Source organism: Podarcis filfolensis, assembly GCF_964270895.1.
Source record: "Podarcis filfolensis genome assembly, chromosome: 18".
Lineage (NCBI taxonomy): Eukaryota > Metazoa > Chordata > Lepidosauria > Squamata > Lacertidae > Podarcis > Podarcis filfolensis.
The window spans coordinates 2,656,424-2,683,398 of record NC_139622.1 but is presented as its reverse complement, the minus strand read 5'-3'; the positions used below and the strand labels follow the sequence as shown (position 1 = coordinate 2,683,398).

Genomic DNA, 26,975 nt, shown 5'->3' with positions numbered 1-26,975 from the left:
CAGGGAAGAGAGTTGGTCTTGTGTTCGAATCTTGCTTGCAGCCACTGTGAGAACAGCACGCTGGACTAGATGGGCTTGATCCAGAAGGGATCTTCAGACGTAAAGAGCCACCTGGTCCAGCAACCTTTTGCCCACATTTGTGATTCTGCAAGGCACCCCTCCTTTCCCGATGAGAGGAGGGGGATTTCAAACATCCCACCCTCCTAAAAGTCCACCTCTCTTTTCCATCTCTGGCACAGGTGAGCTTAAACTCTGCTGACCTCTAGTGGCCACCTGCCTCTTTGCTCTGCTTCCAGCTGGGGGCTCACCTATGTATTATCATTATCATTATCAGCCACTCATCTGAATGGCATGTGCCAGCCACCAAAGAAGAATGGCAGCTGAAATTGAGAGAACATGTAGAATTGGCAAGTTTGACGTGCAAAATTAGAGATAAGAAAGAGACCGGTTTTTAAAGGTGATAGGAAAATGTCTGCAGAATACTTAAAAACTCAGTGTAAAATATGTTAAAATGCAAGTAGGGTTTGAGAGAGAACAGCAGTGGGGCTGAACTTCCCATTTTTCTTTTGTGGTAAGGGCAAGGTCTATAGCAGGCATAGGCAAACTCTGTCCTCCAGATGTTTTGGGACTACAATTCCCATCATCCCTGACCACTGGTCCTGTTAGCTAGAGATGATGGGAGTTGTAGTCCCAAAACATCTGGAGGGCAGAGTTTGCCTATGCCTGGTCTATAGTAACTATAACATGCAGCATAAATTGAAATTCTGGGGGAACCCTGGAGGGAGGGACGGGAAGTCGCAGGTGGAATGATTGAGTGCTAAACTTGAAACGATGTTGAATTTTTGTGTGTGTGTGTGTGTGTGTAATAAAAACCTATGAGACAGCTGTGGAATAGCCAGCTTCATACAACCAACATGCTTAAGTCTAATTAACGCATGATGGAGTTAGTATTTATTCATTTATTAGATCTTTATACCACCCTTATCATAAGATCTCAGGGCAGTTCACGGAATAAAAACAGGATAAAAACAAGTAAATAATTGAAACAAAACAGCAAACCAGCAACCCCCTCTTCCTGTAGACACATTAAAAAGGCTGTAGAATATTAATCAGCCTGTAGAATATTAATCAGGTTGTACAATTTTAATCACAATTTTAATTTTTTGTAGTCTTCCATGCTGGGTTGCCAGAACAGAACCGAACAGGCTTAGGATCCAGTCTAAGTCCCCCCTCTCTGGTCCAGGATGAACAAATTATGCCTGTATATCTTTGACTGTCCCGGGATTGGGGATTTACAGCTGGCCAAACAGGAATCAGCCAAATGAGCTGGAGATCCACTGAATCCTAAGCTAGATCCCTGCAGATCTTGCCATAGAATTGCCCCTGAAGTGGGAGGTGGGATTTTGGGTTCGTTTTTTATTATGCATTTTGCCTTTTTTATCTCGTAATTTTCTGTTGCAAACCACCCCGAGATCTATGGATGAAAGGCGGTATACAAATTTTATACATAATAAATAATAATAATAAAATCAAATTCCTTACTGGTGCCGTGAGACAAATACCACATTCTCCTGCATTGTTGCCGACTGCGATCACAGCAGCAGATTTTTATTTGTTTATTTTAAATAAACAATTCAACAACATTTCAAATTTACCAATCAATCATTCCACCTGTGATTTCCCCTCCCTCCCTCCATGGTTCCCTCAAAAATTCAATTTATGCTGCAATGTCATAGTAACGCTAGACCTTCACCTAATCTCACTGTACAAACAAAAAGTCCACCCCACCGCTGTTCTCACTCAAATCCTATTCGCATTCTAACATTTTTACACGGCGTTTTTAAGTATTCTGCAAACATTTTCCAACCTTCTTTAAAACCGGTCTCTTTCTGATCTCTAATTTTCCACGTCAAAACTTGCCAGTTCTCCATATTCCAGCTGCCATTCTTCTTTGGCAAGGACCACCTCCTTGTACCATTTTTGTGCTCATAATATTTGTGTTGCCGTGGTTGTGTAAAGAAATCAACAAATAACTCTCTTCCGCGTGGGCCCCCCTTGTTTCTCTTTTATATATATATATTATTAGTTTTTTAACATATCATTTTCAACAGTAATTAAACATACTTTTACACTTTATTCAATTTTTTTCAATCCTGTCTGAAAATTTTCCAGTCTAATCTCTTAGTATGCATTTCATATCTTCCCTATTACAGTGGTACCTCGGGTTACATACGCTTCAGGTTACATACACTTCAGGTTACAGCCTCCACTAACCCAGAAATAGTACCTCGGGTTAAGAACTTTGCTTCAGGATGAGAACAGAAATCACATGGTGGCGGCGGGAGGCCCCATTAGCTAAAGTGGTGCTTCAGGTTAAGAACAGTTTCAGGTTAAGAACGGACCTCCAGAACGAATTAAGTACTTAACCCGAGGTACCACTGTACATTTCAAACTCATAACCAATATCTCTATCTTTTACTACTTGGTAACACTTCGTATATTTCTCCTTACAAAACTTCTTGTAGTCCTACTAGTGTAATTTGCTGATTACAGTTGCTCTTCAAATAATTCAAACCCCCCCCCCTTGTTTCTCATCCTTCCCGGATCAGAACCCCTTCCACCTTCACATGGACCGGAGCAACGACTTTGAGACGCTCCTGGAGCTGCTGGCTAACATATTCCGCTCCAACAAATGGCGCGAGGTCACCTTGGTGCTGTGCCAGGCCTGGGACGTCCCTGCCTTTGTGGACCTGTGGAGCAGCTACGCCGAGCTGGAGAGGACGGCCGTGGTGGACCTGAGCTTCCTGGAAGAGACGGAGGCCGCCCGCCTCCTGCGCCGCCACTTGGAGGAGTACCGGGAACTTCCCGGTCCCGCTCTGCTCTTTGGCTGCAATGCCCACCACTCCCAGCTGGTCTTCCGGACGGCCAGGGACCTCGGGGTGCTCCAGGAGTTCCACTGGGTGCTGGGGCAGCCCCAGAATGTGGACGAGCTTCGGACGGAAGGGCTGCCCCTGGGGCTCTTAGCCTATGGGGAGGTGGGCAGGCCGTCCCTGGAGCAGTTTGTCCACGACGCGGTGGAGCTGGTGTCGAGGGCCATCTCCAGGGCCGTTTACGTCCGCCCGGACCTCGCCCTCATCCAGAACATGGTGAACTGCAACGACAAGCACACCGTCGCCTCCGAGTCCTCAGGGCGCTACCTCTCCCAGTGAGTAAGCCGGGGGTCCCAGAAATTTGTGGTGGCTAGGGGGAGGACGAAAAAGCATTTTAGAAGACCTGTGGCCAGTGCGAGTTCCCGTTCTCAGCAGACTGAGAAGGGGCACTCATCCAGAGGTGCAACGGCAGGTGATTGAGCTTCACCACTGCATGGATTAGGTATGCCTGACATAGAGGCAAGGGACCTGTCAAGAGATGTGACAGGCTAAGAATGGGGATTCTTCCAGAGATGCAACAGGCAGCCTCTCCTGTGTGCAGGTGATTCCATTTCTTCTTTGCAGGGACCGGGTGATCTGGTCTGGCAAGCCCTGACTCATACAGAGTTGCAACGGGCAGCTGCCTGTGAGGACTGGCAGCTGTGCTGTATCCCTCCAGTGGGAGAGAATGACTGATCCAGTTGTGCCCAGAATAGAGATGGAGTCATGGAGGCTGAGTGGTAGGAGGCAGGCCCAGATCCGCAGGCTCCTTTGGGAACCTGGGTGCTCCTCATCAGGAGGGGCTTGCACTCACTGCCTGTTAACCCCTGAGACAGTTTTAAGGCTCTGCTACTACCACAAGTTAACATCCAACTATTGCAGCATGACCAACCTGGAATGTCATGCTCTTGCTCCCCTTTCTTGTGGCAGGTAGTTCCACAAGTTTACATATACAACCAATGCAGCGTATCTTACCAGGAACCCAGCCTCCTGCTTTCCCCTCTCTCTCTCCCTCCCTCTTTCTCTCGGTTCCAGGTTTTTAGCCAACACGTCCTTCCGCGGCCAGACGGGGGAGGTCTTCGTGCACAACACGTCCCGCGTCCACACAGATCGCCACTACAAAGTCTGGAGCCTCCTGAGGGACTCTGTGGGGCAGCCCACCTGGGTGACAGTGGGGACCTGGAAAGGGGGCGAGATGGAGGTGGAGGAGGGGACGTGGCCCCAGCACCTGCAGCGCAGGAACCAGGCAGAGGGCTTTTGCCGCATGAAACTGCGTGTGGTGACCTTGGTAGAGCACCCTTTCGTCTTCACCAGGGAGGTGTGTACGAACCAGAAAGCGCCTGCATTTATTCAAAAGCTTTTTTTTGTTCTGTGGCACCCTGGGGTGCAGCAGGCATCACTGTCCTCTATTCTTCTTCCCTTCCCTCCCTCCTCTGATGCCCTCTTCTATCTCTGCCTCCCCAAGGCTTGCACAGCTGTTTGTTGCAGCAGCCCTGGCTACAAGCTCCGCAGGCGAATGGTGCCTCTGGGGCTGGCCAGGGGGTGCTGGGCGCCAGGAGCTGAGGCAGCCTTGGAGTAAGCAAGCAAGCGGGTGAGGGAGCCCAGTCAGCCAGTTGGGAATGGACAGACAAGTGGGAGGCCGGGCAGGCGGGCACTATGCTGGCCTTTCCTGTGCTTGCTGCGTGCAAGGCCTGCCTGGGGATGAGTGCCCAGTCTGAGGGGGAGCTTTTCCGCCATGCAGGCCTGGCAGTGCCCACTGCTGCCTCCCAAGGTAATGTCAGGAGTTCAGCCTACACTCGAATAGGACCCTGGCAGAGACACATGCCCAACTGGCATGTTCCCTCCCTCCTGGTCAATCGTTCGGGAGCTTCATAAGCTTTCTTCAGCCTGAACATCACAGCGACCGATGCCAACCAACACCGGCACACTTAGGGATCCGCAGAGTTTGCACAACTTGTGTGTAACAGACCTCAGCAACTCAGCATTTTGGCTAATCTACTTTATTGACATATAAACACACACGGAGCACTGCAACATGGCTCCCTCTCTCTCTCACATCAGACAGCAAAGAGAAAAAGAACAAAGGACAACAGTCCCATTTCACGGAACACAGGAACACAAACATCCTGTCTCCGTCACTTCCCACTCTGTGGAGTCAAAACATACACTGTCATGTGATAGACAACAATCCCATGACTGCAATCAGGGAGCAGGAATTCTAACAGGTAAGGTGCTGGCCTCATCTTCAACTTTGGCCAGTCTCTGTTGAGCCACTTAGGCTGGGGGCATCCTTTTCCCAGGCTGCCCAGAGGATTCCCAAGGAGAGGGCAGAGGGGAGGAGGCTGAGGGAACACACAACAAGGGAGGGTGTTAAAAAAGGGATGAGAGGCTTCCAGCTCTGCAGGCAAGGGGGGGCATAACTGGACTCCTGAGGCCCACAAGGGTCCTGCAGGAAGAAAGTAGTTGGTCAAGGGAGCCGTACTCAAAAAGGTTGAAAACCTCTGTCCTAGGGATAAGGAACACCCTGCAGCGAGGAGTTCCACCAGTTAACGCCACAGGGTCGAAAGCTGAAGGAGTAACTGAGCTTAGTGAGCAGGGGGAGTCAGTGGCAGAAGCAGAAGCAGGAGAGGAGGGAGGCCAGGAGGCAGAGATGTTGAAGAGTCACAGGTGTCTCCCCCTCCTGCTGCAAGAAGCTCCCCTCCCTCTTGTCTCCCAGGACCAGGAGGGGCATAAAAAGTGCAGAGGGGAGGTTGGCTGCACGCAGATGCAGTCTCCAATTGCTTGGGAGAAACCCTGGAGAGGAGGGGATTTAAATGGCTATGGGTGGCTTTCAGTCTTGGCAACTGATCCATGGCAAGACCTAGTGGGGGTGAACTGCTGTGCTCATCAGGCCTGACACTCTGGCAAGTCTGTGCAGATCGTGTTTTTGCTGGTAAAGAGTTAACTCCAACTTGCACAGTGTGATTTATTGCTGGCTGGCTCCTGACATCTAGGAGAGAGAGAGAGACTAATTTGTGGTTTATGCAGGTGGATGAAGAAGGCAACTGTCCGGCTGGCCAGCTGTGTCTGGACCCCCGAACCAACGACTCGGCCGTGCTGGACACCCTCTTTGACGAGCTCAACTCCGAGAACGGCTCAGTCCCCGCCGAGTACCGGAAATGCTGCTACGGCTACTGCATTGACCTCCTGGAGAAGTTGGCCGAGGACCTGCCCTTTGACTTTGACCTCTACATCGTGGGGGACGGGAAGTATGGGGCCTGGAAGAACGGCCGCTGGACAGGGCTGGTGGGGGACCTCCTGAGCGGGACAGCCCACATGGCAGTGACGTCCTTCAGCATCAACTCGGCCCGCAGCCAAGTGATCGACTTCACCAGCCCCTTCTTCTCCACCAGCCTGGGCATCCTGGTGAGGATCCGGGACACGGCGTCTCCCATTGGGGCCTTCATGTGGCCGCTGCATTGGACGATGTGGGTGGGCATCTTTGTGGCTCTCCACATGACCGCCCTGTTCCTCACCCTCTACGAGTGGAAGAGCCCCTATGGGATGACCCCCCACGGGCGCAACCGAATGAAGATCTTCTCCTACTCCTCGGCGCTCAACCTCTGCTACGCCATCCTCTTTGGGCGAACCGTCTCCAGCAAGACCCCCAAATGTTGGACCGGGCGCTTCCTGATGAACCTCTGGGCCATCTTCTGCCTCTTGGTCCTCTCCAGCTACACCGCCAACCTGGCTGCTGTGATGGTGGGAGAAAAGACCTTCGAGGAGCTGTCTGGGATTCACGACCCCAAGGTCAGTGCAGGGTTTGGTAACCTCTGAGTGCCGCCATCTGCTGGCCTTGCACAGCACTGCTTGCTGCACAGCGCCACCTAGTGGCTCTTGCACGACACTGCCTGCTGCATAGCGCCACCTTGTGGCCCTTGCACGGCACTGCCTGCTGCACAGCTCCACCTAGTGGCTCTTGCACGGCACTGCCTGCTGCACAGCTCCACCTAGTGGCCCTTGCACGGCACTGCCTGCTGCACAGCTCCACCTAGTGGCTCTTGCACGGCACTGCCTGCTGCACAGCTCCACCTAGTGGCCCTTGCACGGCACTGCCTGCTGCACAGCTCCACCTAGTGGCTCTTGCACGACACTGCCTGCTGCACAGCTCCACCTAGTGGCTCTTGCACGGCACTGCCTGCTGCGCAGCTCCACCTAGTGTCCCTTGCATGGCACAGCATCACCTGCACAGCGCCACCTACTGTCTCTTGCCGTTTATACAACTAATGCCGTAGTCCGGCTGTTGTTGCTCCCAGACCACAACCTCAGAGTTGGGAGGGACCCCAGGGGTCATCTAGCCTAACCCCGTGCAATGCAGGAATCTCAAATTAAGATTTTAAGTTTCCTTGCTTCTATTAAAAGGAACCCAACCATGTGGTCTCTGTTTTGCTTTTGGGCAGCTGCACCATCCGTCACAAGGATTCCGATTTGGGACCGTCTGGGAGAGCAGCGCGGAGGAATACATCAAGAAGAGTTTCCCAGACATGCACGAATACATGCGGCGGCTGAGTGTCCCCACGACCCCCGCAGGCATCAAAATGCTCAAGTGAGTTGGGGGTGGAGTGGGTGGGAAAACTCGGTTCAGTTTGCATTTGAAGGGAGACAGACCAAATCAACACTCCCCCCCCCCCGAAATATGCAAGCCGAAACAAACCCATCTTTTGAAATTGTGGTGCCAGCACAGCCAGGAGAGGTGCCGTTGGAAAGGTAAAAGAGATACATGAGTGTAGCCCCCGTCTGTAACCAAGTACATAAATAAAAATACTTAACTAAAAGCAGAAATTGTAGAAGGGTTTTGACAGATTTTTCTGAGCACTTGGGGTCAAAAGAAAGTAATTTGAAACAACGGTTGTGGAGTCATTTCATTCCAAATCTGCTAGACAAAGCCAGATAAAGAATAATGAGTTGGGTGTCCATTCCCCAATCACATATGGTAAATCCTGGCTACACCCATGGATGGATGGATAGATAGATAGATGATAGATAGATAGATAGATAGATAGATAGATAGATAGATAGATATAGATAGATAGATAGTTGGGGTGTATGGGGTAATAATGGGATAGATAGATAGTTAGGGGAGGGCTAATAATAATAATAATAATAATAATGGGACGCGGGTGGCTCTGTGGGTTAAACCACAGAGCCTAGGACTTGCCAATCAGAAGGTCGGCGGTTCGAATCCCCGCAATGACGGGGTGAGCTCCCGTTGCTCAGTCCCTGCTCCTGCCAACCTAGCAGTTTGGAAGCACATCAAAGTGCAAGTAGATAAATAGGTACCGCTCCGGCGGGAAGGTAAACGGTGTTTCCGTGCGCTGCTCTGGTTCGCCAGAAGCGGCTTAGTCCTGCTGGCCACATGACCCAGAATAACTGTCTACGGACAAACGTTGGCTCCCTTGGCCAGTAAAGCGAGATGAGCACCGCAACCCCAGAGTCATTTGCGACTGGACTTAACTGTCAGGGGTCCTTTACCTTTTAATAATAATAATAGTGATAATAATAATAATTGGACGAGACCAAGTGTGGGTCCAGGAGTCAAGAAGGCAGGTGCCTTCACTGTGCTCTTTTCGGCGCCTGCTAAAAACACGCCTGTTTTAAAAGGGGTTTCTGTACATGCTGTGGAGGAAGTGAGGGGCAGATGGGGCTTGTGCACCTGGGAAGGAGCCCATCTGGGAGAAGGAAACTCTGACCCTGAACTTCTGCTGCTTTGTGGGATATCTTCAGAAGAACAGGCCCAGCAGTAAATCCAACACAAATGCAGAGTGGAGTCCGTAAGGTGGTTGAATGGTGCCTTGCACGCCTCCTTCCGGCAGCTCCTGCAGCCAGTAGGTAACCAACCAAATCCCTGTGTTTCAAAAAGAACGTCAGCAATGTCTAGGCAACACGATGACCATGTACATACGCAATGGACAATCTTTATAGAATTCCTTCAAACCATAACAAAATGAAATCTTTAGTCTCAAAGTCTCTGAAAATCTTTAAATGAAGCGAGGTACCAGTCTGTGTATGATGAAAGACAAGCTGTGAAGCTTTGTGTATTCAGCAAATATGATGTCCAACACTGAACAGTGATTCCGGATATTGACTACTGTTCCACAGAATTCTTTGTCAGTGTGGTGGGAGGATATAGAATTGCTTCATAAACCCATCTTATTTCGAATGAATGTATGTAAATGAAAATATCAAATGCTGTGGAACAGTGCTCATGTAATAATGTAGTCACTGCTCATGTCTTCCTTGTTTTCCTTCGAACCCCATCAGCAAGGCTTGTCCCCTGAGCAGCCCAGGACCTCCAGACACATTGGCCAGGTTTGCACCCCAGGCAGGTCACTGCGGCAGTTTGCCTTCACACCTGGAGGCACAGTCCATTGTCTCTCAAGACTGATGGAGGCCAACAATACTATTTGTGTACCTGCACTTTGCAATACCTTAGGCCTGAGCTATGCAACAATTCAGGTTTAGCAAAGGTCATGCCTTGCTGACCTGCCAAAGTTGTGCAGCAAAGGAATGGCTGTATTGCTGAAGATGGAGCAACAGAGGCTCAGCGCCGTTTGTCATCATTTGTTCAGTGCTTAGCTCAGTTCTCTAAGGAGCTGGAAACATAGACTTGTAAGGTTGGAAGGGACCCCAAGGGTCATCTAGTTCAACCCCCTGAAATGGAGGTCAGTTGATCTGCAACAGAACTGGGTTATATGGCTCAAGGGCAATTCAGACTGGGCAATTCATACCTCTCATAATTTATGGTGTCTGCTTGCAAAACCTTCAGCGCTTCAGGCTTAGCTCTGTCTATCTGTTTTAATTAACTCAGGGTTTTGGGTCTCTCCTCATCAGGACCAACCCTCCGAAGCTGAACGCCTTCATCATGGACAAGTCTCTGCTCGATTACGAGGTGTCCATCGACTCCGACTGCAAGCTCCTCACCGTCGGGAAACCCTTTGCGATCGAAGGTTTGGGGGGAAACGTCAAAGGACTTTATTTCATGGCTCCCCGAGCCCTGCTCATTTAGCGAGGAATCCTAGCGGAAGGGTTTTGAGATGGAGAGAGGGGGGGCGGGAGGGGGGCGATTCCAGTCCCAATCTCGCCGTAATGAAACTGGGTCACCTCAATCAATCTTTTAAGTGGGGCTGTTAAATATTAAAGTGCGGGAGATGAGAGATGCCTCTCCGGGGGTCAACTGTTTTCCTTTGGGGGAGGAGGCGGGAAGACGCAGCGGCACAGTTGGCTCCTTTGGAGACTGCAGACTTCACAGTCTCACCCCTCCCCACAAGCTGTCCTATAGGGGAAAGGTCCCCCCCCCTTGAAGGCCATGTGCTCTTCTGAGTGACCTATCGGGAATGTGGCGTTAAGTTTGGAAAAAGGTCCATAAGAACATTAGGAGAGCCTACAGGATCAGACCAATGGTCTGTCTACTCCAGCATTATGGGAAACGGAGAAGCAAGACTGTGGAGACGCGTAGAATCATAGAATGGTAGAGTTGGGAGGGGTCACCAAGGGTCATCTAGTCCAACCCCCTGCAATACAGGAGTCACAGCTAAAGCATCCCCAACAGGTGGTCATTCAATCTCTGCTTAAAAGCCTCCAGTGAAGGGGATCCCCTCAAACTCTCCCACTCCGTGGTGCTGTGAGCTGAACTGAACCTTAATAGGTTCTAGAGTAAAGGCAAAGGGACCCCTGACCATTAGGTCCAGTCGTGGCCGACTCAGGGGTTGCGGCGCTCATCTCGCTTTACTGGCCGAGGGAGCAGGCGTACAGCTTCCAGGTCATGTGGCCAGCAGGACTAAGCCGCTTCTGGCGAACCAGAGCAGGGCACGGAAACGCCGTTTACCTTCTTGCCGGAGCAGTACCTATTTATCTACTTGCACTTTGACATGCTTTCGAACTGCTAGGTTGGCAGGAGCAGGGACCGAGCAACGGGAGCTCACCCCGTCATTGCGGGGATTCGAACCACCGACCTTCTGATCGGCAAGTCCTAGGTTTAACCCACAGCTCCACCCGCTTCCCTAGGTTCTAGAGTAGCCCCCATTAAATCAGTGGACTGAAGTGAGTCACCACCTTTTCATTTCAATAGGATGCCTATGAGTGGGACTCCCTACGTCTGCGAATTTCAAGGAGTCTTCTCTGAGTAGAACTCACAATCGGGTTTTGTGTGTGTGTGTGTTTGAGTGAAGTATTTGTGTCTCGCACCTCTTTGTCCCTAGCATTTGGGGGTTCTACTGAGCCGTTCCCTGCAACTGAAGCTCCCTGCTCCTGCATGAAAATCTGTTTCATTTTTTGTTTCTTACTTCCTCTCCATGCTGGAAAATTCTGTTTCCCCATCCCTCTGCCCCAGGAGCAGCCAGGGGTCTGCAGGGGGCGGCCTTGCAAACTTTGCTGCAAATCCTCTTTGGGTTTATGGGGTGCGGAGGTGGAGGAGGGGAGCACCCAATACCCCCTAACGCTTTCGCTCCTTCTTGACATCCCTAATTATTTCCAGGCTGCCCTCGCTGGAGCATCATCTGAAATGCTTTTTGATCTCTCCGTTTCTCATTAGCTCTTCGGCAAACTGGGGAGCCGAGCGGAATACAAATGAACCCATTATTTCTCTCTCTCTCTCGCCCCCCCCCACACCACACTTGATTCCCACTCCCCAATAATTGATCCAGTCTCATCTGCCAGATTTATATTTTTTGAGAGAGGAGGGGTGGTTTTTTGCCGGCGTGGTGAGGAGAAGATTCTTTATTTCATTTTATAACGTACATCAAACAGAGAGAACAGGTGAAAATTGAAAGATGAAAACGATAGAATGAGTGCAGTCGCAGAGGGGTTCAAATAACAAAATCTAAGCTGAGAATATAAGTTTTATTAGATTATCTATTTGCAAGGCTCGTGATGTGGACTGCCGTGAAAATGATGCTTTATATGGGATAAAGGAGTGCCAAATTGCATTAAAAGCGCCAGGAGGTTCCAGTCCTTGTCAAAATCTCAAATCATGCGTAATTTTCTCCCTGTTCCAGAGTGAGTGGTACCAAGTGGCCAGTGTAAGATTTGAGAGGTGTCTTCCATTGAGCAGCAACGACTGTCAAGAGGAGACTGATTGTTTTGACAATATATCGCCAAAAATATTCTGTGACTTTTAATTTTGAACAGCAAACAATAGCTTCTTTAGTAATGTTTAGTGTTTCTGCCAAGATTAAACTCCAGAAATCTTTTACCAGTTTGTACATTCCACCCTAAATGAGAGTTGACTGCCAGGGGGTATCCTTGACCCCAAGGTGAAGTGATTGACAGGTCAGAGAATCTCCCCCCTCCCTCTTTTTCTTCCCCAACTGTAGACTGTTTATAACATTAGTGTCTCATATTGAATATGAATGATCTGTAGAAAGAACTCTTATGAACTGAAAGCAGAGGCTCTGTATGTACTTTTGCAACCCAAGAAAAACTTTTAATAAAAACATTTTTTAAAAAAACATGAGAATGGGTTTGGAAAAAAAGGTTCTTATTAAAGATTTCCTTGGGTTACCTAAGTACATACAGTGTCTCTGCTTTCAGTTCATAGAGTTCTTTCTACGGATCAGTTACATTAAGGTGCAAAGTTGCATCAGCAACAATAGGAAGGTTGAATAGATTTGTCTTGTCGGTCCATATCGACTTATTTATCCATCCGCCCACCCATATGGTAAATAAAACTGCCAGTACCCTAACACCATTTATATCCATCTGTGGTCAGACTACATTTGTAGAATCATAGAATGGTAGAGTTGGAAGGGGACCCCCAGGGTCATCTAGTCCAACCCCCTGCAATTAATAATAATAATAATAATAATAATAATAAATAATAATAATAATAAATTTCTATTTATACCCCGCCCTTCCCGGTTCAGAAAACCAGGCTCAGGGCGGCTAACAACAAATTTAAAACACTTAATTGATGCAACAAAAAACAGCATAAAATACAGTATAAAACGTGAATAACAATAAATTCAGAATTCAAAAATCAGTTTAGGGGGGAAATCCATCCAATAAACATTAGATGATCACCAGGGCTAGCTGGCTGAATTAGTCCTATTTGGGCCAGCGAGGAGAACAGGGGAGAATTAGCTGTGGGATCCCAGAGCGGGGAATCTTCATAAAAGGGGAGGGGGAGGGAAGGAAGGGGAATAAAAGATCAGGCTAAGTTCGAATGGAAAGCCAGGCAGAATAGCTCTGTCTTACAGGCCCTGTGGAAGGAGGTTAAATCCTGCAGGGCCCTGGTGTAATGGGACAGAGCATTCCACCAGGTCGGAGCCACCACTGAGAAGGCCCTGGCCCTGGTGGAGGATAGTCTGGCTTCCTTAGGGCCTGGGACCTCTAAACTATGGTTGTTCATGGACCCTAAGGTCCTCTGCGGGGCAGACCAGGAGAGGCAGTCCCGTAGATACGAGGGCCCTAAGCCACAAAGGGCTTTAAAGGTCAAAACCAGCACCTTAAACCTGACCCTATACTCCACCGGGAGCCAGTGCAACTGGTAGAGCACTGGGTGAATATGCTCCCATGGCAGGGACCCCGTGAGGAGCCTCGCTGCAGCATTCTGCACCCGCTGGAGTTTCTGGGTCAGCTTCAAGGGCAGCCCCGCGTAGAGCGAATTACAGTAGTCAAGCCTGGAGATGACCGTCGCATGGATCACTGGCCAGGTCGGGGCGGGAAAGGTAAGGGACCAACTGCTTGATGCGGCAAAAGAATTCTGCTCACACCTGTTGCTGGTGGGACTCTAACCTCCAACCTCCTGGTTAACAGCCAAGTGCTAAGGTTCCTGTGTCCACTTTTGGTCACCTCGCCTCAAAAATGGGGATAGAATAAGTCCAGAAAAGGCCACGCGAATGATCAGATGGAACGGATCAAATGTGAGGAGAGGCTGCAGCATTTGGAGTTTTCCAGTTCAGGGAAAAGACGAGTGAGAAATGTCATGAGGGAAGTTTGTAAAATGATGCGTGGCATGGAGAAGGGGGGGGAGTTTTTAATGTTTGGCATTTTATTAAGTTTTTATATGTGCCGGAAGCCATCCAGAGTGGCTGGGGAAACTCAGCCAGATGGGCGGGATATAATTATTATATTATTATTATTATTATTATTATTATTATTACTGCTGCTACTACTACTACTACAGTGGTACCTCGGGTTACAGACGCTTCAGGTTACATACGCTTCAGGTTACAGACTCCACTAACCCAGAAATAGTACCTCGGGTTAAGAACTTTGCTTCAGGATGAGAACAGAAATCATGCAGCTGAAGCAGGAGGCCCCATCAGCTAAAGTGGTACCTCAGGTTAAGAACAGTTTCAGGTTAAGAACAGACCTCCAGAATGAATTAAGTTCCTCTCCTGAAACACTACAGCTTGCATGAAGCCGAAGGTTGGGATATTCAGGATGGATGAAAGAAAGGACTTTTTCACGCAGTTAAACTATGGAACTCACTGCCTCAAGAAGCCACCAACTTGGTTGGCTTTAAAAGAGGACGAGACAAATTCACAGAGGATGTCTACTAGCCAGGATGGTTGGAGGTGGCAATGCATCTAAATGCTAGTTGCTGGAAACCACAGGAGGGGAGAATTACTCCTTTTTGCGTGGGTGGGGGGAAGGGACTTGCCTTCAGGTTTCCCTTGGGGGTATCTGGTTGGCCACTGTGAGAAGAGGAGCCGGACTAGATGGGCCACTGGCCTTTTCTGGAAGCCAGGCTTTGAAAATATTTTATTTTATTTATTAACGTTCTTATGTTACATCAGTAAAGAATATCATATTACAATACAATGCTTATTATCATATAATTTTCAACATGTATACAAAATTTATATACAAAGTTTATATACCTAAAGATAACAAAAGAAGGGGGGGGGGAACAAGGACAAAAAACTATTCCAAAGTCATATCTGTACCAACACTTTGGACCTCCTGTCTATCCCGTTGTATATTCCTTTTTATAATTGAATGTACTCTTATTACTGTGTATATTCTTTACATTTTGTCTAATACATTCCTATATCAATATGCACCCTTGGTCTTATTTCTCAACTCAGTCTCTCTCCAACGTCAATCGAATGCTAGCATAGATCACAAACCTTTGCTGTATTTTTGAACATACATCTTACATCTATCCCACTTTTCCATAAATTTTTGTTTTGAGTTGCCTCTCAGGCTGTTTGTCAACTGCGCCATTTCAGCAAATTCTTGTAGCTTGTTATGCCAACCCGTTATTGTCGGGGCTTCTTCTTCCTTCCACCCCTTTGCCACCAAAGTCCGAGCTGCGGCCGTTGCATATTGAAGATAGTTTAATGGAACCTCCATGTCCAGAGGCAATCTATCTGATCCTTAGGTTCTCAGGGGGACTTGGCCACGGTGAGGATGCTGGACCAGAGAGGCCACTGGCCTGATCTAGCAGTCGGGCTCTCCTTGTTTTATGTTCTAATATCTGACTGATATTAGAACCAGAAGGCACTCTGTGCATGCTCAAAACTGAGATTGGTGTTCCTCAAGTAACACCCTTTATTTCTTTTTTTTTTGCATCGACCCACCACAATATCTGTGTTTCTGCCACCTTCCAGGCTACGGGATCGGCCTTCCCCAGAACTCGCCCCTGACCTCCAACATCTCAGAGTTCATCAGCCGCTACAAATCGTCCGGCTTCATGGACCTCCTCCACGACAAATGGTACAAGATGGTCCCCTGCGGAAAGCGGGTCTTTGCTGTCACCGAGGTATGGGGGGGGGGCTGGGGAAAGGGTGGGTTGCGGAGCACACAAAGAACAATCAGGCATTGTTGCAAAAGTTGGGTGCCAGCCCCCACTCTCTGCAAGACTCCAGGGGGTTCCTGGCAGGGTCTGTGGTCCCTTGGGGCTCCAGCTGTTTTTGGACTACAATTCCCATCACCCCTGACCATGCGTCCTGCTAGCTAGGGATGATGGGAGTTGTAGTCCAAAAAAAGAGCTGGAGACCCAAGTTTGGGAAACCCTGGGTTAGAGTATCAGACTAGGACCTGGGTTCACAGAAGCCTTCCTACTAGGTATTTTAGGCCAAGATATACCGAAAGAAAAGAGGATTCTATTTATGTATGCCACTACAGCTGCGAGAATGCTGATTGCACAAATTTGGAAGACTAGAGAAATACCAACTAAAGAACAATGGCAAGAGAAGTTGATGAACTATGCAGAACTGGCAAAAATGACAGAAACACTAAGAGAAAAAGGCAACAGCGACTTTGAAAAAGAATGGGAACCATTTACATTATACTTGCAGAAACAAAGAAAGTCTATACTAGATTTGATGGCAGGATTTAAATAAACACCCACATTGTTAGTATTAGAAAATGTGTAGAAGATGGAGAAATAATATGGTGTACTCATTTTTTATGTTTTTAGGTTTGATGTTATTGTATAAATATGTAAATATGTTATTAGTAACTTTTTCTTTTAGGAGTCAGCAAAGTGGGAGAAGGAGAAAGAAACAAACCAGAAGCGGATGTTGGGGGAAGCCTAGGAGGGGAGGGAGGAAGGAATGCATAGCAAATGTTATGGATATGAGATGTGTGTAATGAATGAAAAAAAATGAATAATTTTTTTTTAAGGACCTGGGTTCAAATCCCCGCTTGGCAGTGAAGCTCGCAAGGGATGGACTTTTGGGGCCAGTCACCGCCATCGGCCTTGCCAGCCTCGCAGGGTTGTTAGGGGGATTAAATGACGAAGGGGGAGAGCCGTCTGGAGGAAAAGCTGGGGCATAAATAGATAATGATAATTGATACAGTGAGGGGGGGGGAAGTATTTGATCCCCTGCTAAATTTGCCCGTTTGCCCTCTGACGAAGAAATGACCAGTCCATAATTTTAATGGTAGGTTTATTGTAGCTGCGAGAGACAGAATAACAACAGGAAAACCCCCAGAAACCTAGAAGACAAAAGTCAGAGATTGATGTGCATTATAATGAGTGAAATAAGCATTTGATTCCTTTGCAAAAGATGACTTGGTGGCAAATCCCTTGTTGGCAATTACAGAGGTCAGACATAGGTGGCCACCAGGTTTGCACATATCTCAAGAGGTACCGTATTTTTCGCTCTATAAGACGCACCAGACCATAAGACGCACCTAGTTTTGGGAGGAGGAAAACAAGAAAAAAAATATCCTGAATCTCAGAAGCCAGAACAGCAAGAGGGATAGCTGTGTGGCGAAAGCAGCAATCCCTCTCGCTGTTCTGGCTTCTTGGATAGCTGCGCAGCCTGCATTCGCTCCATAAGACACACACACATTTCCCCTTACTTTTTAGGAGGGGAAAAGTGAGTCTTATAGAGCAAAAAATACGGTATTTTGTCCCACTCCTCTTTGCAGATCCTCTCCAAGTCAGTAAGATTTCGAGGCTGATGTGTAGCTACTCGCACCTTCAGCTCCCTCCACAGATTTTCAATGGGATTAAGGTCTGGAGACTGGCTAGGCCACTCCAGGACCTTAATGTGCTTCTTCTTGAGCCACTCCTTTGTTGCCTTGGCCATGTGTTTTGGGTCATTGTCATGCTGGAATACCCATCCTCGACCCATTTTCAATGCCCTGGCTGAGGGAAGGAGGTGCTCACCCAAGATTTGACGATACATGGTCCCGCGATCATCCCTTCGTTGCAGTGAAGTTGTCCTGTCCCCTTAGCAGAAAAACACCCCCAAAGCATAATATGTTTGATGGAGGGGATGGTGTTCTTGGGGTCGTAGGCAACATTCCTCCTCCTCCAAACACGGTGAGTGCCCACTATATGTGTGGGCTCCAAGCTATGCTCACTCTCTCTCTCTCTCTCTCTCTCTCTCTCTCTCTCTCTCTCTCTCTCTTCCCTCTTGCCTTACCCAGACCCTGCAGATGGGCATCTACCACTTTTCGGGTCTCTTTGTCCTTCTTTGCATTGGTCTCTGTGGCTCTTTGCTGACTTCCCTCGGAGAGCACATCTTCTACCGCCTCATCTTGCCTCGCATCAAACGCAAGAAGAAGTTCAACTACTGGCTTCACACCAGCCAGGTAAGAGGTCGCCTCCCAAACTTGCCAAAGCCCACGCTGACCTTGCAGGGCGGCGATCCACAGGTGGCAGCCTCCTCTTCTGTTCCCCTCTCTTAAGCCTGGGATGGAGGGTGGCTGGTTCATCCACCCACCGCATTCCTCCCAGGTGTGTCTGCAAATGAGAGAATTCCTGTCCGCCAGAGACCAGCCAGCTCTTCGTGTCTCAAAAGAACCGGCTCCCAAGCTTGCGTTGTTGATAGGATTTGCAGCTTAAATTCAAATAAGGGAAGGCTACTTCGCAGGGGCGGCGTTGCAAGGTGTTTCTGGTTTCAACAAGTGGGTTGGGATGGATGACCTCCTGGGATCCCATCCAACTCTATGGTTCTGTTGCATGCTGATTGGACCACTTTCCTGCTTTCTGCTCACGTTGCAAAGCGTTTAACTGTGAAAACTTGAGGATTCCCAAGGAAATCATGTTTCTGAGTATCAGTGAGAGCTGCATGCACTTCACATGCTCAGAGACACTGTGGGGTTTTTTTGCCAATTTAGATGTTATCTAGCCAATCTGAGGCCTCACCATTACTTTCTTAATTTGTTTTTAATATATGCCAGAAAATCCACCGGGCGCTGAATATGGGTTTGGAGGAGCAGAGGAACAAAAAGCTGAATTTGGAGAAAAGGTAACTAAGGAAACATTCCACACTCGGCCTTGCTGCTTGCTCTGAATTCTGTTGCTTTATCTCGGGATAAATTTTGCAGCCGGAAAGAATTTGGCTTCCATCGTCCAGATTTAATCAGCTGCTAAGGAGGAGTTTATGCCATTGGGCTTTTCTTCCTATATGCATAAAATTGTAAGGCTGTTGTCATGCTATCGTCTTTTAAAAATGATGCAAGACTTTCTCAGGGGGCACTAAGAAAGATGGAAGTGTAGTGATGGAGGAAGGGGGAGGCTGTTGTTGTAGGACAGGGATGTCCAACAGGTCCACGATCTACTGGTAGATCCCTGCGAGGTTTTGGTAGATCGCAGTAGATTGCTAGCTCCCTTTCCTTAGCGGTGGTAAAATAGATTCCAGCCCCCTTGCCCCGTCCTCCATTGTAGCACAATCTGCCAAAGGGGAGTTTTTAATTCTGAGTAGATCGCAGTCTCTTGGGAGTTGACCACCCCTGTTATAGGAGAGGCAGCCACTCCACATCAGGATTTGACCAGGTGCCCAGTATAAACTAGCATATGCAAATGTCATGCAAATTAGTACAGACAAATGTTATGCAACACAGCGCAGGGAAACGTTATGCAGCTTAGCATTGGCAAATGTCATGCAAATGTCCCCCAAATTAGCAAGGGCAAATATGCAAATGTAAATTGGCATAGGCAAATCTTATGCAAATTTCCTTTGGGAGCCTGTGCACCCAGCAGTGCCCCCACAAATGGACATGAAGCTCACTGGGAGAGCTAGGGACCAATTACTGCTTCTCAGCTTTCCCTACCTCACAGGGTTGTTGTGCTTTTTCCTCTCTCTTTTTGTCCAGACTAAGACTTTGATCTAAATACAATAATGAGAAAGGGGTTGGGAGAAAGAAAGGAAGGGGGGGGAGAAAGAAAGAAAGAACGAGAAAAGAGGTTAAAAGAGAGAGAAATAAATTTCAGAAAGGAAAGGACTTCTGATGCTTCATCTATTCGCTACAAATATAAACAATATTCACTCAACAAAGCTATTTTCTATAAGCAAATAGGATCTTCAATCCTTGAATCCTAATGTCATTATTTCATTTTCTTTTTCACGCAAAAAGTCTTTGAGAGGTTTCCAATCTTTAAGAAATGTTAACAAATGACTTTTCTCTGATTAAACATGTCCATTTGCCATCTCGGCTCAGTCCATAAGTTTTAACAGCCATTCTTCCATCGTTGGTCATGATTTGTCCTTCCGCCACGTTAGCGCATGTAAAAGTCTCACGGCCGTGAACATACAGTGGTACCTCGGGTTACATACACTTCAGGCTACATACGCTTCAGGTTACAGACTCCGCTAACCCTGAAATAGTACCTCGGGTTAAGAACTTTGCTTCAGGATGAGGACAGAAATTGTGCAGCGGTGGAGCAGCGGCAGCGGGAGGCCCCATTAGCTAAAGTGGTGCTTCAGGTTAAGAACAGTTTCAGGTTAAGTACGGACCTCCGGAACGAATTAAGTACTTAACCTGAGGTACCACTGTATCTTGTAACAAAGTTCCCTAGTCCTTTTCTAACTGTATACCCATAAATCCCAGCAGGAAGAGGTCTGGCTTTAGCTAAAAATCAGTCTTCAAAATTCTCTTAATCTCAGAGACATGGGTTCGAGCCCAAGTTGGGCATGTGTCCTGTATTGCAGGGGATTGGTCTAGATGTCCATTGTGGCCCCTGGTGGTTCCCTCTCTGCGAGAAGTGAGATTATAGGGAACCAGGCAGAGGGCCTTCTCGGTAGTGGCACCCGCCCTGTGGAACGCCCTCCCAGCAGATGTCAAGGAAATAAACAACTATCTGACTTTTAGAAGACATCTGAAAGCAGCCCTGTATTGGGAAGTTTTTTAATGTTTCACATTTTATGATGTTTTTATACGTGGGTGGCGCTGTGGGTTAAACCACAGAGCCTAGGACTTGCCAGTCAGAAGGTCGGCAGTTCGAATCCCTCCAATGAGGGGGTGAGCTCCCGTTGCTCGGTCCCTGCTCCTGCCCACCTAGCAGTTCGAAAGCACCTCAAAGTGCAAGTAGATAAATAGGTACCACTCCGGTGGGAAGGTAAACAGCGTTTTCGTGCGCTGCTCTGGTTCGACAGAAGCGGCTTAGTCCTGCTGGGCACATGACCCGGAAGCTGTACGCCGGCTCCCTCAGCCAGTAAAGCGAGATGAGCGCCGCAACCCCAGAGTCGGCCATGACTGGACCTAATGGTCAGGCGTCCCTTTACCTTTACCTTTATAAATTACAAAATTCTTCTAAATATTATTATTCCAACTCTACAGTTCTATGCTTCTATTATATGTTCCCACTGTGCCATCCGTATACAGGGTTGTTGTGTTGGGGACAATCTGCCTTGAGCTCCTGGGAGGAAAAAGTGGGGCATGAATGAATAAATAAAGCCAATTCTCCCTCTTTTCTCCTCTCCGCCTTCCCCCAAAGGTGCAACATCCAAAAGAGCCAAGAGGAACCAGAGGTCCCGCCGCCGCCGCCACCGCCCTCCAACCAGCCAGGTTGGAACAACCTCCGCCGGGCAGCCGTGAAGAAGGAGGACAAGCGCGTCCACTTCAACATCGAGAACACCCCGGACGAGGCTTCGGATGAGGAGCGAGAGGCCCCTGTCTGGCACTGCATGAATGGCCAGGATCCGCAGCAGGGCAGCAAGGAGGACAAAGAGAAGGAGCTGAAGGAGCTGGAGAGCAAGATCGAGGACATGCGGGAGCAGCTGCGGGCTGCCCTGGTGCGCAAGAGCGAGCTGATGGTGGCGCTGGGGCCACCACCGAAGGCGCCCCGCCTGCCGCCCGCCCTCAAGGCCTTGATCAAGGAGAGCAACGAGGACAGGTGATGCCCAGGGGCAGGGGCCGCCTCTCGCCGGCTGGCTGTGCGGGGCGGCTCCAGCCAGTTGTGGAGACGGACAGCAACAGCAACGTGCGCTCGGGCTCTGGAACACTTTCGGAAAGGCTGCACGAGGACTTCTGCGCTTGAGCGTTGCTGGGATACAGCTTGGGGTGGCCAGCCGTGGGCGCAGGGAAAAGGTTTGCTCTGGAGTCTGCCATGTTTCCCGGAGTCGTTTTGCAAGAGGGGGCTGCAGGAGGTGGCGTGCTGAGCCTGCACTTTGCATGCAGACGTTTCCAGGATCAACTCGCGGCAATGCCAGTTTTCGTTTTTTTTAAAGATCTCAAGTAGCAAGCGAGTCCCAGGAGAGAGCCGTTATATATATATAAGGCTGCTTTGTCCGTACGTTCAGGCCCCGACACGCTAGATCTCGCCGCCGCAAGCCGGTTCTCGGTAGGTTCGCCAAGCAGCCGCTGGGCGCATAGGAGCAGGCCTGCAAGCAATCAGTTGGCGCACTCTCCGGCCACCAGGTGCTATCCCTCGCAAGATCCAGTGAAACGTATATTGGAATGGCAGAACAATCAGGGAGGGGGAAATGCAGTCAGTCAAGGACAAAACACAGAGTTTTGAAAGGAAGGCAGTCTGAGGTCCAGTCCTTTCCAGTGACACCAGGGCTTGGGAGGGCTGTTGTCTTTGAGCCCCTCCACGTAGGACTGCAACTCCCAGCATTCCCAGGGCCAGTGGTCAAGGAGGAGGAGGATGGGAGTTGGAGTCCTGTAACACCAGGAAAGCCACGGGTGTCCTCAGCAGTGGCAAAGGAGAGATGGGCAATTTCTGAAGAGGCATTGTCTCCTGGGAGCAGGGAAGGCCTCTTCGGAGGTCAGGGCTGCAGACCAAGAGGCAGAAGTGATGGGCACCAGTCTGGATGGTTCGAAACAGGACCAGACAAATTCGTGGAGGAGGAGAGGGCGATTGAGGGCTACTAGTGAGGCTGGGCAGTATCTGGTTTCCAACATTGTGATACATATCACCAGCTAAACATTGTGATACATAGATATGTCACGATGTCTGAAATAAGGATGGAGCGATGTAGAGGCATTGGCTGGTCCCACATTGTGATTTTTGCATAGCACACAAACACATCATGATATCACGAGATGGACTTCAAACCGGTTTTGGATGATATATGGATATATCACCGAGGCGTAGCTACGAGCCAGGACAGCTGTGCTCTCTGCATCCACGGTCAGAGCAGCCACGCTTTTGAATCCCAGTTGCTGGAGACCTTGGGGCGGTGTGTGTCAGGGGGAAAGATCCTGCTGTGCTCAGGTCCTGCTTGCATTTTGGGGGCATCTGGTGAGGACAGGGGGCTAGACTAGATGCCTCTCTTTGTCCTCAACCAGCTGCAAAACTCATCTCGGGTTCTTTTGAGCTGGGAGTTCAGCAGTTTCTTGGAGGGCCACAAGACTCCCCCACGATCTCTGGGGTGGACACCCCATGGTCTGACTCTGTTAATGGCAGATTAAGATGTTCACATTTCGGAGGCTTTTGGTCTATTTCTGATGGGGCCTTTCCTTCGCCTTTCCGCGGGCGGTTTTATTTTAATGCATTTATTCCTTGGGTTTCCTGCACAGCTCAGAGGCCTTTGGCCTAATCAGCCTGCAACCTGGCAATTATTATTATTGTTAATAATAATTAATAGAATGCATTGTTTGGGCTCAGATTGCTAGCATTCCTCACCTGTTCGAATGCAGGTGTTGGGCTAGCTTGCCAAAGAGGTTCTTAAGCAATGATTGACAAGATCGAGAGCCAGTGGGAGCAACACGGACTCTTCATGCACCTCCCCTAGCCCCTCCCTTGAGTGGCCCTTAATGGCTGGCATGGGCCCAATCCGCACTGTAGAGATAAAGCAGTGCTATGCTGCTTTAAACACTCTTGGCTTTTTCTCCCAAAGTGTAGTTTGCTCGGGGCACTGAGAATCGACAGCAATTCCTGGAGTGATTTAACAACCAATTAACCACTTTGAGAATTGCAAATTCTCTGGGAGGGAGAATAGGGGGCACCCTATCGGTTCTCAGCGCCCTGAGCTAACTACACTTCCCAGAACTCCATGGGGAAAACTGTGGCTGTTTGAAGTGGCATCATAACACCAGAAATGCATAGTGGACTAGGAATGCCAGAATAGAATCATGTGATTTGGGACTTACAGGTCCTTGCCAGTGTGCAGTAGGCTACTAGCCACAGTCTTCTGCTGGGATACCAGGCTTGGCCATCCCATTCTCAATTTTACGATGAACAGTCCAAGATCTGTTGAGCAGCTCAGGTTTGGCGAAGGTCAACTGAAGCCAGCAGCTCAGGTTTTGCAAAGTTTAGCCTAAGTAACTTGAAGAACTGGAGGACAGGGTAAGGGGCTTGTGCAGAGTTTAGTGGGCTTTTTGTTCAGGCAGCGCCAGTTCAGCAAAACTAGGTGGGGTGTTCTGCTTTGATCAAGCAGCTCATGTTTAGCAATGCTTAGCTTATAGCAAAGATTAACTAACTTGCCAAGGAGCAGAGGGAATAAGTGGAAAGCTTCTTCCAGAATTAGGTTGCAGAGGACATACTGCAAATGACATCATTGCTCGGGCAAAGATCAGTTCCCGGAAAAGTCTTGCTTTCGTTAATCAACGTATAATTAAGCTCAGATGTGATGCTGGTTTTTGCCAGTGCTTCCAGTTGGAACAAGGGAGGGGGGCATAGATATTGGGGATCCTCAGGTTGCTGGTATAATTTATTACCCCCCTCCTTCTTTCGGCTTATCCTCACAGCACATAGGTGCAGCAAATGAACCTGCTGTGCCCATTTTTGCAGCAGGGAAAAACTGAGGCTGAGAGGCAACAAGCCAGTTCACAGTTCATTCAACGCTGGCGCCCTCCAAGAAGACCCACATCGAAAGAGTGAAAAAATTCACCCATGCAATCATCACTTGCAAACACATATTGAAAGAGCCAGACCGGTGTCTGTGAATTGGAGTGTTGAAGGGAACATCAAAATTCTGCAAAATAGAATAGTATAGTTATCTAGAACAACTTTATAACATGAAAAGGAACAAATTGAAACTGGTATTACTTTTAAATGCTCATTTGTTAGAAAGAGAATTCAACGTGCCTGTTCTTTTGCTCTGGTTGTACAGAGCATTTAAAATTGATTCACTGTGTATGTGCATGTGTCTTCCTATATATATAATATTGTAAGGCTGTCATCACGCAGATCTGGGCTTGCACTACAAATCCTCCACTGTGGGCTGGGTGATGAGGACCCTACAGTTTTATGCATATAAGAAGATATATACATGGATGGGTGGCTTCATAATAGATCACTGCAAGAGGTGTGTGCTCAAAACCAACTCATGCAGGTTGATTCCCCCCCCTTCCCCAAATTAGTATTTCAGGTTCTTTCCATTCTAATTTGTTCAAATGCAGAAACATAGTTGTTCTATTGACACATCCACACCATATATTTGAACACACGGCTCCCCCTGCCACAGCAGTCCTGGGAACTGTAGTTCACCCCTCAAAGGGTTACAGCAGAGGTCTCCAAACTAAGGCCCGAGGGTCGGATAAGGCCCGAGGGACTCGTTTATCCAGCTCGCAGCGACCCCTGCCGCCCGCTCTTACTAGCGCTGCACTGCGCGGCTGCCCACTGGAAATAGTGGGAAATAGAGGAGCACTGGAAATAGCTTGTGCTCATGCGCAAGCATTATTTGTGCATGCGTTATTTCCAGTGCACATCCGGGTCAGAGGAGGCCTGTGCACATGCGCACAAGCTATTTCCGGTGCTCCTCCAACCCAGAGGTGCGCCGGAAATAGTGTGTGCGCATGCATATGGGCATGCGCTCCCCCGCCCTCTGGTCCACCGCGCAATCGGCGCTGGAGACACCGGCCCAAGGCGCGGTAGGTTTGCTGACCCCTGGGTTACAGCATGGGTAGGCAAACTAAGGCCCGGGGGCCAGATCCAGCCCAATCACCTTCTAAATCCGGCCCGCGGATGGTCCGGGAATCAGCGTGTTTTTACATGAGTAGAATGTATCCTTTTATTTAAAATGCATCTCTGGGTTATTTGTGGGGCATAGGAATTTGTTCATTTTCCACCCTACCCAGAATATAGTCCACAGGGTCTGAGGGACAGTGGACTGGCTGCCTGCTGAAAAAGTTTGCTGACCCCTGGGTTACAGTGTCCAGCACCATTAATGAACTACAGTTTCCAGGCATCTGTATGGAAAAGCAGCCGCTTCAAATGTTTGGTATAGATGTGCTCTATATACTAGCCTGTTTTGTGGAGGTTTGATGTTCAGACCCCTTGCAGATGTAATACTGCGGTACTCTAATGACGCAATTCACAAGCAGTCACCCCAAAAGCTCACCTGGCTACTGGCTAGGCAAAGGCTTGAAACAGGAACACAAATCGAACCCGCAAACAAGGTAAAAATTCAAGGTGGGGGGAATCCCTCTCCGCTGGAAGAATTTATTACAAAAATAACAGCACCTTGCTCGAAAGCCCCAGCTGTCAAATATTCATTAAAAATAATAATCTCAGTACACCCACATTTCAGAGCTCATTATACCTTCTGCTTCAGGGGAAAGAAAATGTAGCAGGTTCTATTTTTTATTTATTAAAAAGAGACCTCTTTGTTTTTTTATTCAGCCTAGCCAGAAGCTGTTCTGATTATGCTCAGGATGTAATATTATTTTCATTCATGAATTGCCTTTCACATAAGATAAACGAAATGCAGGACAGGGGATAAGATTATAAGGGGGCGGAGAGGTAAGAAAGACTTGGAAAATAACCCAAAATGCAATCTGCATTCCAAGCAAGATGCTGTTTGAAATAATTTGATGTATTTTTGAGAAGCCACCAATGCCTTCACTCTTGAATTCATCCGTTGCAACTGACGCGGCACCAAGCTCGGTTTTGGACTCCAAATCCCATGAGCTGTAGTGTTATACAGCTGCACTGGCTGATGGGAGCTGTAGTCTAAACTTCTATAGGGTGCTTGGTTGGTGAAGGCTGGCATTCAGCCTTTGGGCACCCAGAGGGGGTCCTGTTCCTAATGATGGGCAGACGGATGGTACAGGTAGCCTGCCAGATGTTGCTTGACTACAATTCCCATCATCCTCAGCGATGCTTGCTGGTGCTGTTGGGAGTTCAGCAACACCCAGTGCGGTGTCGGTCTCCTCTCCTTGGAGATTAGGGATGGGGAACATTTGGCTGACATTGGACTCCGGTGCCCATTGGATCCCGTCAACATGGCCTAGGAACAGAGGATGATGGGAGTTGTAGTCCTCCGGTTCAGTCACTGGCATCTCCCTTTAAAAAAAGCAACAATAGGGCAGGGCAGGGCAACAAGCAATTTCAGCTTCATATGATGCCAGAATTGCATTGGATCATCTCATTTCCTAGAATCGCAGAGTTGGGACCCCCAAGGGTCCTCTAGTCCAACCCCCGCAATGCAGGAATAAAATAACAAAACTACCACA

The 26,975-nt window shown here is 48.6% G+C and overlaps 1 protein-coding gene across 1 annotated transcript in view; it reads left to right on the top strand.

The window, feature by feature from the left end:
- The window catches only part of GRIN3B (glutamate ionotropic receptor NMDA type subunit 3B), a gene marked incomplete at its 5' end in the record, with an annotated part of 36,401 nt that extends 12,389 nt beyond the window's left edge, over positions 1 to 24,012 (top strand). Inside the window, 9 exons of the mRNA XM_083594413.1 lie at positions 2,610 to 3,205; positions 3,945 to 4,227; positions 5,937 to 6,698; positions 7,349 to 7,494; positions 9,780 to 9,895; positions 15,503 to 15,654; positions 17,778 to 17,942; positions 18,534 to 18,601; positions 21,070 to 24,012. Of these exons, the coding sequence (XP_083450539.1) occupies positions 2,610 to 3,205; positions 3,945 to 4,227; positions 5,937 to 6,698; positions 7,349 to 7,494; positions 9,780 to 9,895; positions 15,503 to 15,654; positions 17,778 to 17,942; positions 18,534 to 18,601; positions 21,070 to 21,472 (2,691 nt within the window). The 3' untranslated portion in view covers positions 21,473 to 24,012. The remainder of the gene's footprint in view (positions 1 to 2,609; positions 3,206 to 3,944; positions 4,228 to 5,936; positions 6,699 to 7,348; positions 7,495 to 9,779; positions 9,896 to 15,502; positions 15,655 to 17,777; positions 17,943 to 18,533; positions 18,602 to 21,069) is intronic.
- Between the last annotated feature and the right edge of the window lie 2,963 nt (positions 24,013 to 26,975).